Below are 18,113 nucleotides of genomic sequence, written 5' to 3'. Positions count from 1 at the left end.
TGGAGAATAAAGAAGATTTATTAAGGGATAATTCAATGTTCGACATAAAGATTTCTGATAAAAGAGGAGAGAGACCTGAGCCCATTGCCAGGCCGTCAGTTTGAGCGTAAAATTTGTCTTTAAATTGGAAAAAGTTTTGATCAATGACGAGTGAAACCAGAGCAATTATGTCATTAATGACAGATGGGGCAAGATTACCGGGTTGGGAGAGAATATTTTCTAGAAGGGGGATGCATTGTGTGGGGGGTATACTGGGAAACAAACTATACACGTCTTATTATTTCTACTTTTGTCATTATTGACTGTTGCGATTGACTGTCCTACTACTTTTCTAAAAACTTTTTCTTTTTATTAATGAAGCACAGTACACAACGTAACTCCCTACGGAGCTAACGCCCCCACGTGAATCCCGCATCAGGTCGTTGTTTACACAGGAAGGTGCAGTGCGTGTGACTTTGGGGCCAACCGCAAAAACGCGGACCGGACTCTAAATCAATTAGGAAGGACCGAACAGGCTGTTCTACTTCGGAAACACGGAAAAGTCCCGGGGGACGCCGGTCCCGGGTCAGTTTTGGTTATTTTTTTGTAGAGAGTAATTCCGGATAAATTTGATTCTTGACAGTTTATTGGACAGCTTTGTGAGAAAATTGTCTTGCATTATTTACGTCGATTCGCTTCTTGTTATTGTCGATTTATCATGACTAAGACAATTGGATTAAAGCGTGCGTTGTGTAAAGATTTAAACGGTCGTTTTGGAAAAAAATACAAAATATAATTTTATAAAGTGGTCATCATATATTACCAAATTATGAAACGAATACGGTCGACAACTGAATTATCATAATACGAGAATTTTATTAGAAGTGACAAAATCAACTTCTTACTACTGTTCAATAATTTGTTCATTAATCACTAGTTTAAACTACTACTAACCGTTATTACTTTTAACAAAAGTTTTTGAGACGTTTTGTCCTTACGGTCCTCCTCAAAGAATTACTGACCAAAAAGTGACAAACTGCACCAAACTGGCCATTTTTACCATTTAGTTTGATTTTTCAAGTGAGCGTAGCTTCGTCATTTAATGAGTTATCAAAAAGTGTTACCAATTTTATGCTCTATAAAATTGCATTCTGTATTTTGTCTTTAAGGTCCCTCTCAAGGAGTTACTGGGCAAAAAGTGACACAACACACCAAAATACTTTTTCTTTGCTTCTTTTTCCAGTGAGCGTAGCTCCGTTATTTAAGGAGCTATCAAAAAGTGTTAATAAAGAAAATTTCATGCTCTATAAGACTGGGTTTATGTGTTTTGTTCTTATGGTTTTTCTCAAGTAGTTGCAGGTCGAAAAGTGAGATTCTAAACTAATCTAAAACCTTTATTTAAGTATGCCAATGACGTTTTATTAATTGCAACGAGAACGCTGGAGTTGACTTTCTTACTGAACAAAGCGGTAGGGTTTCCCAGACTCTTTGATCCTTTAACCGCCGTACTGGTTCACTAACCCGAAAAATTACCTTTGCAAGTTGACACGCGCCATGCCTGTCTTGGATTTTTTGCCCATTATTAAGCTGCATATGCTAAAAATTATCACGTAAAGACTGAAATGATAACAGTAATTAAATTTCCCACTCACGTCTTAACAGCTCTTAAGGGAACACTTTAATATTTGCGCTAAAACCCCAATATGAAGGGCGCGAGTTAACAAACTGGCACCTAAGTGTCGTTCAGTTCAAGAGTGCGACAATTTCAAGCCCTTTTCAAGCTGAAAGCACCTCTTAATCGAGTGTATGCAACAGACCCTCTTTGTTAGTCGTTTTTTCCTTATTTTGAGGATGAATGTAAAACGGTCCCGAGCACCATTGTTAATCACATTAAATAAGCCGACAGGGTTGGCAATTTATAACCTAAATGCACCATTATCCGGTGGATTTTGCATGAAGCAGAAATTTGTCGACTCATTACATACAGCAGGAAGTGAAAGATTTGTCGTCACTTAACGCAGACATTGTAATTGGAATTGAGTCGAAAGAGAGGAGGGTTTGAAAAAATGCAATTCATGGTTTTGTTATCGCTCGTCATTATACCTGATTGCGTGGTATTCATCAAATTTTACCGAAAAAGCGTACATCACGGCAGATTTAAAAAGGCGAGACAATAAAATATTTACTTCAATAAGTTTTAGAACGGAAAATCCCGGAGATCGAGCCGCGCTTTAAAACAAAACGTTTTGTAATTTCCGATCTCATCCGAGGGACACGATCTTTTATATAATAGGTTTTTGGTGATCAAACTCAGGTAATAAAGGAAAAAGACTATTCGGTCGAAATGAAATCTACACCAACAAATTTCCGGTCCGATCTCCAGTCTCGAATAATTGAAAGTTTTCCGTCGAATGGCAAAAGCGATTCAGAAATTCGGTTTTATGTGGGGCAGTAAATTTTTCTGCATTTAATTGAGTTCTTAAAATCGAGGGAATGCTTCTAATTTATTTAAGAGCAGAAAATTTTTGATTTCGCCCATGTTAGAGTAATTCTATTCTTGGTAAGCTTTTTTAGTTGAAGGAAAATACAAAAGATTATAATATATTTTATAAAAATAAATAAAAACATATTTTTTTAAATAGAACGTCCCTATATATTATTGGTTATTTAGATTCTACTCTCAGTTCCAAGCAGATTTTAAAATTCATATTCTACAGGGTTATTGATGACCGATGGTAGAACCGTTTATGGAAAATGAGACATGGACATATTTTTATAACTTTTATATTTTAAATGAGACATCTTGTATATTATTTTTTTTTTGTTTTGCTACTTATTTTTAAACATTTCTGTATAAAACTTTCCTATACCTAACTCTACTAGTTTTTGAGTTATTAATGAATTTCTGATTTCACGTTAAACCATAGTTCCAATAAAAATTTTATTACTACGCCACTGAGATTAGTAAAAATTAATACTTTTTTAAGGTAGCTTAAAGAAGTCCTGTATCTCTCTTTTGAGTAAGAAAGTCTGTTGTGTGTTATACAGGGTTTGTCAAAATGACTAATTTTATTGTCGAACACAAAAATAATAAAAAATATATTTTTTAATAGAATACCCTGTGTTTTATTATATATTATTAAAAACAATTTTAATTCCGTTTAAATGGTATATAACTTAAGCTAAATAGTAAGATTTCCGAATAAAAGCAAGTATTTGTGAGACCTGGATTATTTTATTAAGATTATGACGGTTAGGTGGATATGAAATGTTATAAAACCAATAACTAATTCTCTTTAAAAAAGCGGGTAGTTTGATAATGTCACTCAAACTATTATCATTTCTTAAAGCAAAACCCATTAATAAGATACTGGTTTATGTCAAAAAAAAATTGGACCAAATGATATTTGTTGTAAACTGTTTTGGGACCCAGAGAAAATGAAATATTTAAACTTTTTATAGATGACAATTTGCAGATATGTCAAAAACGTCAAATTTAAAAAAGTGCATCGTTTCTTAATTTGTTTAGTAACAAATAAGATGTCATTTTGATTGATTTTTGCTTCAAACTATTCTCAATTTTTATAGCAAAATCCATTAAGATAGTAGCTTATATCAAATGTTTAAACCAAAGTTGTATCTGTTGTTTTTGATGAAACTGTGCTTTGGACCGGAATAAAATATTCAATTAAAACTTCTAAAAATGACTCTCAACAATCTACAGATGTGTCAAAAAACGTGAAATTTATTTTTGAAAAAGGGCATAATTTCTTAATTTGTTTAACAACAAATAAGATATGATTTTAGTTCATTTTTGCTTCAAAACTTCAAACTATTCTCAGCTTTCATGGCAATTAAAAAAACTTCAAACCTTCTAAAGGTGACTTTCACAATAATCTACAGATTTGTCACAAACATGAAAATTATCTTTGAAGAATTTCATACTTTCTTAATTTATTTAGTAACAAATAAGATGTAATTTTGGTCGATTTTTGCTTCAAATTGTTTTCAGTTCTTATGGAAAAACCCTTAATTCGCTTATATCAAACATGTTGGAACCGTTGGAATAATAATGATATCTGTTGTTTTTGCTGTAATTAACGTATTGGTCCTGGAGAAAACATTATTTAATCTTTCCAAAGATTACTTTTACAACAATCTTCAGATGTGTCAAAAACGTGATTGTTCTCTTTGAAACAGATTCAAATCAAGTCAACAAAGTCATTTTAGTCCATTTTTGCTCAAAATATTCTCACTTTTATGGCAAAACCCATTAAAAGATTAGTTCAAGCAAATTTGCACTATAGTAATATTTGTTGTGCTTGCTGTAATTAAAACTTTTTGGGTCCTGGAAAAATGAATTAATTACACCTCCGCTAGATGTGTCAAAAACAAAAGCGTAAACCTTTTTCGTTTTTTAAGTATTGTCAAAAACAGCAAGTTTGAATCAAACAAGTTTAGATGAAAATAGAAAAAAATTCTTTTACGCTGATAAAATTCGTTATTGAAGCTGATCTATGAATACCTTTATCAATTTCTTTGACATCAAACTTCGTTGTAAAACCTGCTTAACAAATAATGATACCAAATGACAAACCCAAATTATTTACTGTATGTCAGTGGTTACATAATGAAAGTCCACTATTATATAAATGGAGCGATTTCGATCCATTTTAATGGGTGAATAGCATAAAACGATCTCCTTGAATCGTATCCCTATTAATATCCCGACCCGGAATGCACTTCCTGCTGGGATTTTAACTAATTGCTGATCGTTATCCTGCTGCAGGACTCGGGTTTCTCCCCGAAAGCAAAGTGGTTATTTTACATTTTAAGGACATCTAGTATGAAAAGAGTGTGTTTCGTTTTAATCAATTTTTGGCAAGGGTGCGAATCCCTTTAGTCATAAATTTTAATTACCGTCGTCTTGACTGTTTGCGAATGATTGCAATTAAGTTTTGTTTACCCTCCGGACCCAAAAATTATCTTCAGAATTTCGGCAAAGTGTCTTCGCGTTTCCGTTAACTTATCTACGAATGTCGCGCTAAAAAGGAATAATTAACTAGATTATTCAACCGCGGCCTTTTTGCGGTTTGGATAATTTTTTTATTATTTCCAAAGTCAAAAACACTCTAAACAAACAAATTAATTTAAATTATAGCCTACATACTGCGCATAGAAGGGACTAATGGTTGTTTGACTATCGGCAGCGCATTGGGCGATATTATTTGTCTGGAATTAAACCACTGCACTGATTATGGGGTCTCCGGTTCGCAAATTAACGAAACGGACAAATAACTAATAACGTCCTCACCATTTGTTATATTAATTATGTAGCCGCAAACGGAATATCAATTACCCTGTTCAAATTTTCACCCCCGAATGCTGAACTGAATATCAGTAAAACGTGTTTCAGGTTCGAATAATTTGCCTTTCCAAATGGAGATTCATTCGCTTTTATCTGTTCGAATTTAGTCTGTTTTTGATGCAATTTCTCCCTTCTTCTCTCGTTCCTAATTTACAGTCACGTGCGGACGTAGTAAAAGTAATTTTTCACTTAGGTGAATCAGCTTCCTGATTTGGAGAGACTACTTACGTGTCTGAAAGTTCAAAGGGTGCACGCAACCGGTCGGATTTTTGCAGGCAATGAATCAGCCATTTGCTCGGTGTTTGTCATTTACAGTTTGTTGACTTTTTGCATTTGACGCAAACGAAATAATACAGAATAAAAATAAGTGGTAAGACAAAGCTGAATAGTGGAATGATATCAAATAATTTATTGATTAAACTTGCCATAAACAAAAAGTAGAACTTTTAGTACTAAAAATTATTCAAAAAAAGTGTACTTTTGTGCACGATTTTATAAAAAATACATTTTATACCTTCATGAGGCTGATTTTAACATTTTCAAATCCTAATAAACCCATAGAGATAGTTTAGTAAATTTTCATGAAAAATTATGAAACTCATACAATTATTATTCATAGGTTACTACTAGACCGTTGTAATTAGGCCAAGGTCAAGTTAAGTGTAGTTCAGACTGTGAATTTTTCACTAGTTTTGTCACATTCAAAATCAAACTTAACCTAAGCTCAGGTTTAAAATACGATGCTTCAAATAAGTGTCAGTAACTACATGAAGCTAATTTTGACAGTTAGATTATCTATTGAAGGTGTGATTTAACTATCTGTTACAACTGTCAAACGTAAACTCATGGACATATTAAGTGCATTTATTGAGTAAATTTCCTTCTTGTAAAAAATTACTAAAGCCGAAAAATGCAGTTATTCCTCCATAAAGCTAATTTTGACAGTTTGGACGTTTGTTTATTTAGGACGTGGAGGGATGTCTACCCAGCTGTCTTAATTATTAACAAAAAAGCGCGTTTTATACCTTTATGATAGTTTTGACAGCTTTTGCCTAATTTTTATTTGAAGAATTAATAAAAACAAAATTTGCCTTTTCTAATTCTAATTTTGACAGTTTTAAAGGTACCTATATTATATATTGAGGCCGTGATCGTGTATTTAACTTTTTACTGAAGCCGAAAAATGCCGTTTATACCTCCATCCAGCTAATTTTGACAGTTTTGACGTAAGATGGTCCATTTAGGGCGTGGCTGTGTCTGTCACAACTGTTATACAATAATTAATAGAGATATAAGGTGCATTTATTGGCTGATTTTTATTTGAAAAATTAATGTAAACATTTATGGACTAAACTGACTTTAAATATTTGTTAGAAGAAAAAAAAAAGATTTTCTAATTTTGGCATATAAAGTGACACTTTTCAAAACTGATTAGAGTGACAAAACGTTTTACTTTATGTAACTTTATAGTTATAAAAAGTTCATTTCATCACTCCCTGTTTTTATGCATTTCCGTAGAAACATATGGGCGACATCCATCATAACATGTCGTTGTCACAGTTTATACAAGGTGCTATGAAAGTGAATATTTGTGTTAAATCACTTTAAAAGAATGGTTTTCACAGCTTTTTGGTCAAAATTAGAAAAAATTATGTATGCTACACGTTTCGAAAATGTCTTATTGTGTAACTCATTCAAATTGTAGGACCTCGCTGCGCTCGCCCTACAAACATTCATTCGTTACACAAAATCGAACTTTTCGTAACTGGTTACATAAATAGCTATTATACGTTCATAAAGCCTATTTTAACAGTTTTAACCTTAGCACCTAACTATTTAATTACGTTACTAATAATTTAAAAATACAATTAATACACCTATTTTTTACTTTCCATCCATTTTCGTTTTTTTTATGAAACAACTCAGCATCTTACAAAGATAATCGTCTTTAAAGTAACTTACCTCAAAGTTTTGCTAACAAGCTTTATGCAATTTACTCCTCCAGTTAGCATCTATTGTGTATCATAAAGGTTTTATCGAAACATTAGCAAACTTCCTTAACCCCAGAGGTATTTGTGTATGTCGCAAACTGTTGCACTAAATTATGCACGTGTTAACCCCTGAGTCAGGTTAAAATGTATTTCATGGGCCTTATTACCCACGGTTACCTTCATCTCTGTCAGTCATATTTTGGGAAAGTTCTGTGGAAGTTCGACACCATTAAATTATTAAAAACGCCACGTTTTCCGAATGGTAAATATTTGAAAACATCTTTATACGTTTTAAGTGTGTTGACTGAATATTGAGTCTCAAATACCATACATAAACTAGCATGTTTTTAAATTATTTATTTATTTTTTAAATATAAACAAAACACGTCTTTGTTTGGTAGCGTTAATTAAATTCCACCAAGGATTTACCTTCCACAGCTAATTGCTGATCATTATCCGGTAGTAGCAGGACTCGTAATTTCTACCGCACGTGATGGTTATTTCATACTAGAAACTCGTGTGTTGGGAAAATTATTAGTGGACATGCAGTACTGGGGGAATTCTCAGTTTTTTTTCGAGGGAGAAAAACCCTTGATACTCTTTTAATATTTAATAAAGCCGTTCGATAACAGCGAAACGTAATGGTATCATTGCGGGGGGGTGCATAATGGATGTATGTAAAGAAAGGGGCCTGTCCGCATCGATACGTTTTCAAGTGAACACTTTGTATGTTAATTCGCTTCTGAATTTGCTACACTCGGATTAACGCCTACGGCTTTCCACTGAAGCCTGTTTATTTATACATGCTCGGCTTACTGCTTTATAGTGTTGATTTATGTTAAATATTGACTTACACAGTTTTATTTCAGTTTTTTTCGAGGTTTTATAGTAGAGTGTCAACCGTATTTTATGCTCATGCTATTAGACTATAAAGATTTTTTTTTGTGAGTATACCATACAGGGTGTATTGAATGGATCATTGGTGCATGACTTTTAACAGAGTTATTAAAAAGTTGATGAGGTATAAATGTGTGATAAATCCTACTTCAAAAGTGTGAGACCTGAGACGTAGGTAGGTTAGGATTATTTCAATTCATTTAGGTAAAGAAAAGTGATTTATTAAAAGTCTTGGTACCTAATTACTTGAGTACTTATACTAGAGGCTATGTCGGTTCTAAATTATCTTTCTTTAATCTTCGAAATAAATTTATGCATATTTCTGACTGAGTTTTATAATATCATTGGGTCATATTGGATAGTCCTTAAATAATAATAAGAAAGAGTGGAGTATCTACTTTAAGCCTCAATAACAATTACATATTTGTGATATTTTGATGTCAATGAAGTCTTTACTTATAAAGAGAATTTACAGTTTGCCATTTATCCTCCTCCTCCTCTTTCCATTATCCTCCAAAGGATGTAGTGACACCATTTATATTTGATTCAGCAGTTGATTCCATGCTTGCCTATCCTGTGCAATCCTTTCGGCATCATGCAGTCTCATGTTTTTTTGATCTACCCATCTAGTTGGAGATCTGCCTCTGGAGCGTTTGCCTTCTACTTTCCCTTCTATGATTAGTCGTTCCATTGTTCCTGATCTTCTAGCTATATGCCTATCGCGTTTCTGAATAAAACTACCCGTCTTATTAAACACGATGGATACTGACTGTCGATGTTTCTAAATAAGGAGTCAGGGCAATTCACTTTAACAAGTTTATTAACAACGAAAACGGCTTTTTACATTAAAGACCACCAAGAAAAGTATATAAAATCTTTCTGTACCGCATGCACCTTTTTTTTCTCTCGAACTCGAACATACAAAGTTAGGTTAGGTAGACAACTCATCTCTTCTTCTCTGGACAAAATCGAATACCCAACATTCTCCCACCTAAGAAAGTATTTCACAAAAGAGTTTCTTACAAACTAAATACAAAATGATTATTTCGAAAAAACAAAGAAGTGTCGCGCGCTTTACAAAAAACGTTTGGGCAACTTAGTTAAACGCCCACATCTAGTCCTCTTAATTTTGGGTTCAACCGCCGACATAAAGTCGTCTTCCTGATCACTTAAAGTTTCGGTTGATTCCACCTCTTTTGCATTTGAGATTGACTCTATGACGTTCTCATCTTTGAATCTCATTATCGATAGCAATCCTTGCGTTCCTACGTGGCAAGATCGTAGGTGAATGTCCATGATTAAGCTTCTCGTTAGGATGTGTTTGGACGGCATCACAATGGGAAAACGATAGCTTTCCGTATCCTGCAGTCTACTAGACACTCTCGACTCAAGTCGCAGTAGGCCCTTGTTATCAAAGAATGGTTTAAGGGTGGAAATTCGTCTGTCTTCTACACCTGAAAAACATTCATGTTGAACTAATTTCAAAACCGATGTTTCAGCAACATTATATTCTTCGGCACTTAGTTCACCCGTTTGTTTACTGCTAGGACGTCTACAGTTGTGCAAAAACCTTAAAATCCATCCAAACATTCTTACAGTCTTCGTGAAACGAGAAAAATATCCAAAATGCCAGAAGCTGGACTGTTCAAGATTGCTTAGGGTAGTCACAAGCTTCTTTCTCCTCTCTAGATTGATTTCTTCTTCATTAGCATTATCTGTCGTAGAGGGCCAAGCTAATGGATCTTCATACAACCATGATGGGCCCTCCCACCATCTCAGCTCAAGCAATTCCTTTGGAGAACAGCCTCGTGAAGGCAAATCCGCAGGGTTCAAGGAACCAGGTAAATGACGCCAGTCCTCTGGCGCTGTCAAATCTCGAATTTCCTTCACCCGATTCCAAACGAAAACACCCCATTCTTCTCGCCGCTGAATCCAACTTACAACTGTCGAGGAATCACTCCAAAAATAGGCTGGTATTTTCTGCTCTAAGTTAATACTCAAACTTGAGTACAGACGGGCTCCTATAGTGGCTGCCAGCAGCTCCAATCTAGGGATTGTCATCTTGGACCCAGACTTTCTTAGGGGGGCCACTCTAGACTTAGAGGCTACTAAAAATACAGATACTTGCCCGTCCCGTACAGTACGCAAAAATATTACACAGGCGTAGGCATCTTTACTTGCGTCACAAAATGTATGTAAACTGTCGTTTTGTGACTCTCCAACTCCAGCCATAATCCAACGTGGTATCTCAATACTTAACAAGGAAGGCAACTCGCTGGCCCATCGTTTGAACTTGATCGTTGTGTCGTCGTCAACTGGGGCATCCCACGACAAGTTCTTCTCCCACAGCTTCTGCAACAAAACTTTCGGGGTTAAAGTGGCCGGAGTCACAAAACCTACCGGATCGAAAACCCTCTGAGCCATAGAGAGTATCTGCCTTTTTGTCACCACCAAATTGTCCATACTGATATCTTCAAAGAAACTACCATGAATGCTCAGAGTGTCCTTCTGAGGATTCCAACTTAGTCCCAGAACTGGACAAGCTTCTACCAATTCGAACTCTTCCAAGTTTGCATTGCGAGTGTGCTCCCACCCTCTAAGCTCGAATAATCCCTTTTCCATGACTGTAGTCGCTTCTCTGATGAATTGTTTCACGGACTTTTCATTTCCCAAACTAGTGACACAATTATCTACGTAGAAACTTCTTTTCAGGCGTTCAATCGTCTGCTTCGAATAGTTGGCTGTGTCACCATCAAATTCCTCCAAACATCTACTTAAATGGAGGTCCAAAGTAGCCCCAAGTAAAAATGGGCTGCTATTTACGCCAAAAACCACCCGTTGGTGCTGATAAACTATTTCCTGTCCGCTAACATCAATCCATAAAAACTTCAGGAATTTTTGATCTTCTGGGTGGACACTTATTTGCAAAAAGGCCTTTTTTATGTCGGCTACCACCCCCATTTTATTCTCCCTGAAACGCATTAATAGGGCTGGAATCTGCTCAATTAAATTTGGCCCTTTCTCTAAGCAGTCATTCAAGGAGGGCGTGTTCTTTTCATGTGATGAAGCGTCAAACACAGGCCTAATCTTGGTGGTAGCGCTGTTTTCCTTTATCACCGGTCGGTGAGGCAGATAATGTCCTACAAAATGGTCAACCATACCTGGATCCAATTGAGTAATAATGCCCTCTTTTGTCCATTCATGAAAAATTTGACCATACTCTTCAAAAAGGGATTCTGACTTCAATTTTCTAACAGCTGAATTCAGTCTCTTTTGGGCCAACTGATAATTATCGGGCAGGGGGGGGTGATCGTCCCACCATGGCAACCTCACCTCATAGCGTCCCTCGTCGTTGACTTTAACTGTTTGTAAAAAGAGATCCCTCGCTGCTAACGCAGCTTCTTCCTTGGTTTTCTTATCCGAGGGCTCTTTTATACCAATAGTCTCCAGTTCCCATAACTCTGGAAGCGAACAGTTCTTTACTAAAAGGTTTGTTTAGAGTAGTTGTAACTGTACTAGAACGTGTCTCTGCACTTTGCGTTTTTCCTACTAGGGTCCAGCCAAAATAAGTTTCTCGAGCAACCAATCCACATCGCAACACTTTTTGCTTTCCTGTAAAGAAACTCCCTAGTATGTCTGCACCTAGTAACAGTTCTATGGGCCCTGACTGAAATTTATCTGAAATTTCGATCCCTAATGAGTGTAATTCACTTTTTAATGGTTCATGCAGCGTTGAACTCAAACTTCCACAGATTACTGCTTGATCCAAAACTTCAAACTCCAGGGAACGGTTCTTTCCAAAAACTGTAACATTATAACAACTGTGTCCCACCACCATTTCAGAGCCACCAAACAAGCAGTGGGCAATTTGTTCAGTTCGCTTAGGCCGGTATTGAAGCTGTGCTGCGGTGTCTCTAAGAATATAGGAACGTTGAGAACCGGAATCAATTAAAGCTCTTACCGTTTTCTGTCCTTGGGGACCCTTCAATGTTAAACTTAAGGTCTGCAAAAATACTTGATCTGGGCATTGAGTGTAGTTGGCCAGGGCAGGCTCTTTTACAACCTCATCATTCTTCAAAACCCTCTCTGCAGCATCAGAGAGCACCTTAGGTCCATGACTCTTTTCAGCCGGAATAGCTGGACACATCAAAACTACATGAGACCTACTACATACTAGACATTTTAAATGTTTTCTGCACTGCTTTGCCTGGTGACCTATCTTCAAACAGCGAAAACAACCTCTTTTCTTGCTCACTGTCTCCCTTCTTTTCTCCAGACTGATTTGTTGGGCCTTAAAACAGGATTCTGACGCATGTTCTCCAGAACAAAATATACACCCAGTTGTATTAGTGTTTAAAAGGTCCAAAGCTGTTGGTTCGCCTCCACTCCTATCCTTGGTACGCTTCTGGACATCTCTTTCCCTTTTGGACTGTCCTGAACTTCCTGCTAGGCCAAAAGCCTCAGTTGCCCTGTTGATTCGCTCTTCATTCTCGACTTCTCGCCTTAGGAAAGCCATTAGTCCTTTTAGTCGCTGTTCTAGGGGTGTCAGTGTTGGATCATCTTCTCTACATGTGTCAAAACTTGCTGAACGCTGCCAAGCACGTAACAATTCTGGAGATAAACATGATTCAATTAAAGGGAATAACATGGCTGAACATTTATCTGAAGTGACTCCCAATGTTTCTAGAGCTCTTAACTGGGTTTCTAACCTGTCATAGAGTACACAAATATCCATCTTACCTGGTGAAGATGTGTTGGACACTATTAGTTTTAGCAACTCTCTTATATATACCTCAATTTGAAGATCTTCTCGTCCAAACCTATTTTTCATGCTCTCAATGATTTTATAGTAATTGTCCCCCATAGCTGGATAACTCTCCACCAGTTGGTTTGCCCTACTTCCAGGCAATGTGGCTTGAAACAGGTACTCTATCTTGTCACTATTATCAATCGAAGGATCATCATGAATCTTGGAAAACTGACCCCAAAATGCTAACCAATCTCTAATACTCCCATCATAATGTTTGAATTCAATTCTTGGCAATTCAAATCTACGTTTACTTACGTTTAAAGGCTGACTAGTAATTGCAGTTGGATTACTTAATTGGGAGATATTCTCCAAAAAACCATTCACTTTTACTTTAAGTGCGGTAAACTTCCTGAGATATTCATCCCGGCCCTGTACTTCAGCTTCCAACTCCCTCTCATCAGCTTCCTCCAACAAAAGCTCAAAAAACTCATCCTCTACTACTGATAGGGTTTCAAACTTGGCTTGCAGCATGTCCCAGGAAATACGAATGCCATTATCATCTGGACACACTTCACATAGACGAGCCTCAAGTTCATTGGCGGTACGCGTAAAGTTACTGCGTAAAACGGTACGACTTTTCTTCTTACTTTCAACATTAGGTGCCATCTCAAACCCGATACAATATCTCCAGCAGTTCAAATAACAACACAAAGGGAACCCGGTAAAAGTTTGATAGGCCTACACTGTCTCTGGTCACTGGCTGAGCTGTTTTCTTTCCAAGAACATCAGTAAAAGCCCCTTATGAACATTAACCATCAACAGTCCTGTCACGGTCGCCACAAATATCGCGTTTCTGAATAAAACTACCCGTCTTATTAAACACGATGGATACTGACTGTCGATGTTTCTAAATAAGGAGTCAGGGCAATTCACTTTAACCAGTTTATTAACAACGAAAACGGCTTTTTACATTAAAGACCACCAAGAAAAGTATATAAAATCTTTCTGTACCGCATGCACCTTTTTTTTCTCTCGAACTCGAACATACAAAGTTAGGTTAGGTAGACAACTCATCTCTTCTTCTCTGGACAAAATCGAATACCCAACAATGCCCAAGGTACTGAAGATACATGCGGTTTATTCTGTTTAGCAGCCTTAAACGTGGACCAATTTGTTGTAATACGGATACGTTGGTTCGGTGTTCTGTCCACGATACTCTTAAGAGTCGCCTATAAACCCACATTTGATGAATAAAAGCTTCTATTCTGTTTTTAACTGCTTTGTTTAAAGTCCATGTTTCCGCTGTGTACGTTGCAATGGGGAAGACAAGAGCATCAACTAGACGGAGTTTGGTTTTTTTGGTGATAGATTTGTCTTTCCATATTTTATTTAGATTGGTAGTCGCTGATCTTGCTATAATTAGACGACGCTGTATTTCGCTTTCACATTTCCCAGTGTTGGTAATCAAGGAACCAAGATAATTGAAATTGTTTACCACTTCATATTAGCCTGCAATTTCTAATATTTGTGGAGAATTTTTGTCATGTCTATAAATTCTCATTAGTTTCGTTTTAGATTTATTTATTTTTAAGCCATATTTTTCGCTAATAACTGACAGTCTGCTCATACTTTCCGTTATTTCTGGTATTGTTGACGCTATGATCAGTGTGTCGTCGGCGCAACAGAGGTTGTTCATCCGCCTTCCACCAACTGGTATTCCGCCTTGCCACTCATCTAGAACCTCTCTCATGACGTATTCGCTATCAGCGTTAAATAAGGTAGGTGAAAGAATGCAACCCTCTGTCTCGTCGTTTTGAAGCTCCCCGAGTAAATCCCGTCGATTCTGACTTTCGCGCTGTTTTTCTGATAGAGGTTGCGCACCAGTTGAACCAGGTGTTTTGGCGTTCCCATTTCCTCCATTATGGTCCAAAGATAGCTCCAGTTTACTTTATCAAATGCTTCTTGATAGTCTACAAAGGAAAGATACATTGGGATATTAAATACTCTAGCTTTTTGAATAAGTTTTCTGCCATTTAATATTTGTTCCCTAATTCCTTTTCCTAGGACAAAACCTGCTCAAGTAAGTTAATGAAAAATCCGCGGCACAATCAAAATTATTGTGCAACGACTTTCTAGGGTGCACAAGCAAACAAACTACTTATGCAGATTAATATGAAGAATGTCACTGTAAAAAATATAGGGTGATCTGTTTTATCATCCGTTCTGTACTAGTAAATGGTCTGCAGGGACAAGAAATAATACACTAGTTTTAATTCACCAGTCAATAAATTTTATATTAATAAACAAAATTAATAAGTTGCTGATCTTACAACTTAACGTAGCAAAAAACACAAATACGGGTACAACTATTTAGGTGTACAAATGTCGTAGCAACAACACGACCAAAAAAACTTATAACTAAAACAAGTCTTATTTTTTAACTAAATATGGCAATCAAATATTCAACAAAATTATTTACATCATCGGTCATAAGAGTAGATAAGTACCAACGTTAATTATCACAATAACGCAGTATTAATCTTTAATAAAATGCTAAGCACCACGTTCAATTATAAAGAGCAAAATACCCAAAATTATTCTGAGTTGAAGTGACAAAATAATGCGAGAGATGCATATTGCACCTTTATTTCACTAACACTGACACGGGAATTTCACTGCGATTGCATCAAAACAAACAGTACAAATAATAGTCAAACAAACTTACAGTTTAGTCACAGCTTTACTGATCTTTCCGTCAGCCACCAGAGAAATTTTTATTTTACTAGTCCGGGCCTGTCTTTCCAAAATTCAACCAACCTGATTTGTCAAATTGGATTTAATCTGGGTTTGTGGTCCACTGTTTTACCGTACAACAATCCTGTATTGCGTTTAATAGGTTAACTTATTTTAACCAGGGCTCTCAGGGGGTCCTTTGACCTAAAATAAAACCACTTGGGGTTCGGATTGGCAATCCGAAGTACTTCACAAATCTGGGTGGCCGTTTTATCAGCCAAAACAAACGGTCTGGGTTTGGATGTAACAATCCAAAAACAAAGTGATACCAAGAGTATGATACTAGTCAACAATCAAATTAACAGCGTGTGTTTTTATGCGAGAGAGAGAAAAATGAGAACGACCTTTCTTGTTAAGAGTTCTCGGGGCACTGGAACGTTCCCGAACAAAGTTTAACGGGTAGACGCTTGGCGACGAGAGAGAGAAATTTCGATGCAACATCGGTTGCGTTGAGTTAGACGGAGAGGACAACACCTCCAACAACGCTTCGAAGAAGGTCAGTTTTTTATTGCGCCTGGGCAAGTGGCTATTTTTAAATTAATTTTCGTTTTGTTGCACCGAAAGATCGCAACAGTTAATATTTAAGGTGTCGTACCATTTGCTTAACAAATTTTGATTTGAGAAAATCCTGCTTAAAAATTGCCTCCAAAACACTGTTTAGTGTGATGTTGCCTCTCAATATTTTTCTAGCTTACAAACATTGTACTTTTTGATAATAAAATTTTTGTAAAAACTATACACAATATTTTCTACCAAATATTCAAACTGCATTCACTCTCTTTTGCGAGAAACAAATTTAAACACATTTTTATTAGACATATTGCACTGCTCTAATGACGTTTTTACATGTTAATAACACTTTTTTTGTACAGTTTTTCATTATTTTTATGCATTTTGAATGAAGAACCAACCAGATAATTAAGCTAATTTTAAGTTTCTACCCATTAAAAATTAATATGTTTATTTAAGATATTATTATTGTTATTATTAATTGGGGAAATTTAAAAGAATTGGTTGAGATTTTGATAAATTTTAGCTATGTACCGACCTCTATCGGTAACGTTCTGAACTGGCGACTATCGATTAAACTTGATCATTTATTTTGCGTTAACGTTCTTCTACATGTAGACTTTTAGGGCAGTTTTCTTTTTCATCACTCAATCGATAAAAAAACGTTGCTTACAAAAATGTTAGAAGGTGCAAAATGATGTACCCATCTGGCTTTCAGATCTCTGCACAAAACAATATAAACTACGGTAAATTAAGGGAATTGCTGGCAGAGGGCACTAGCGTTGTATAACTAAAGCATAACCTCACATTTCGTTGTTGACGAATGATGTAGATGGCGATTGACGTTTCATTTATTACAAAGATTATAGAGGGTGTGAAGCAATACTCCAATACTAGATGGCGCCTATAGTTTGGGCGGAAAACATTATTGCATAACTGACGTTACTTAATACTCACATCATGTAAGATAAAAGAAACAAGATTTTACTTAAATATGAAAATTTAAAATATTATATTTTTAATCCATCTTGAAAATGTCTTTGCCCATTTTTGGAATAATAAGCTGTTGTCAGCTTTAAAATATCGATAACTCCTTAATATCTGAAGTTAGGAAAAAACGTCAAAATATCAATTTATAGGAAATGTTTCTTTCTACAAGAATAAAAGAGAGCAATTTTGGTCAAACTCATAAATATACAGTGATTTTTTTGGGTCTTTTTTTAAAGACCATTTCGAAACAAATCAGCAGATTTTAATGCGGTTCGGCCTGTCATTGGGCTTGGTTTATTGGCTTTTTACTGATGTAAAAACCTTTTGCTTTAAAGCAGTTTGACTACCTTATACAGGGTGTGAAAGAAATGCATACAAAAAAGTTAAATTTTCAAGTAGTCCCCAAATAACTAATAATTTTTTTTGGTTTTGTTTTAACATAATTAAGTGTTATTTAGGTCAATATCTGGAACGTTTTTGGACGTTTCTTAACTAACGTCATGTGAAAAAACAACAATTTTTCGGAAAATGGATCACTCACTGTTCAATCTTGAATTAAGCCATATTAGCAGATTTGTATCTATCAATCAAATGCCATTGTATATTTGGTAAGACCTTACAGGGGGTTCAGCAACAGTCAGTGAAACTTGAAATTGTTTGCACAAGTTGTTCTTCTACTTTAACTGTGTCTAAACACCCTGTATGGGTGTTTAGAGTTTGTGTGTTTAATCTATCGATCGATCAGTGTTTTAATCTATCGATCAAGGAAGTTGACTTAAAATTATGCAACACATAATATGAGACCTACACGTGACTTAAAATGACAGTTGCTATG

General features: G+C 35.9%; 1 protein-coding gene across 1 annotated transcript; it reads right to left on the bottom strand.

The window, feature by feature from the left end:
* Positions 1-9,037: 9,037 nt before the first annotated feature.
* Positions 9,038-16,347, bottom strand: LOC145729139 (uncharacterized). Its single transcript, XM_081979782.1, has 3 exons — positions 14,602-16,347; positions 11,752-14,494; positions 9,038-11,696 (listed from the first exon to the last, which is right to left on the bottom strand). Exons 2-3 carry the CDS (start codon positions 13,649-13,651, stop codon positions 9,310-9,312), a joined length of 4,287 nt encoding a protein of 1,428 aa, XP_081835908.1. The 5' UTR covers positions 13,652-14,494; positions 14,602-16,347; the 3' UTR covers positions 9,038-9,309.
* Between the last annotated feature and the right edge of the window lie 1,766 nt (positions 16,348-18,113).

This window comes from Ips typographus, linkage group LG1 (genome assembly GCF_016097725.1).
Source record: "Ips typographus isolate SLU linkage group LG1, UJ_Ityp_2.0, whole genome shotgun sequence".
Lineage (NCBI taxonomy): Eukaryota > Metazoa > Arthropoda > Insecta > Coleoptera > Curculionidae > Ips > Ips typographus.
This window is presented reverse-complemented; position numbering and strand designations above follow the sequence as displayed.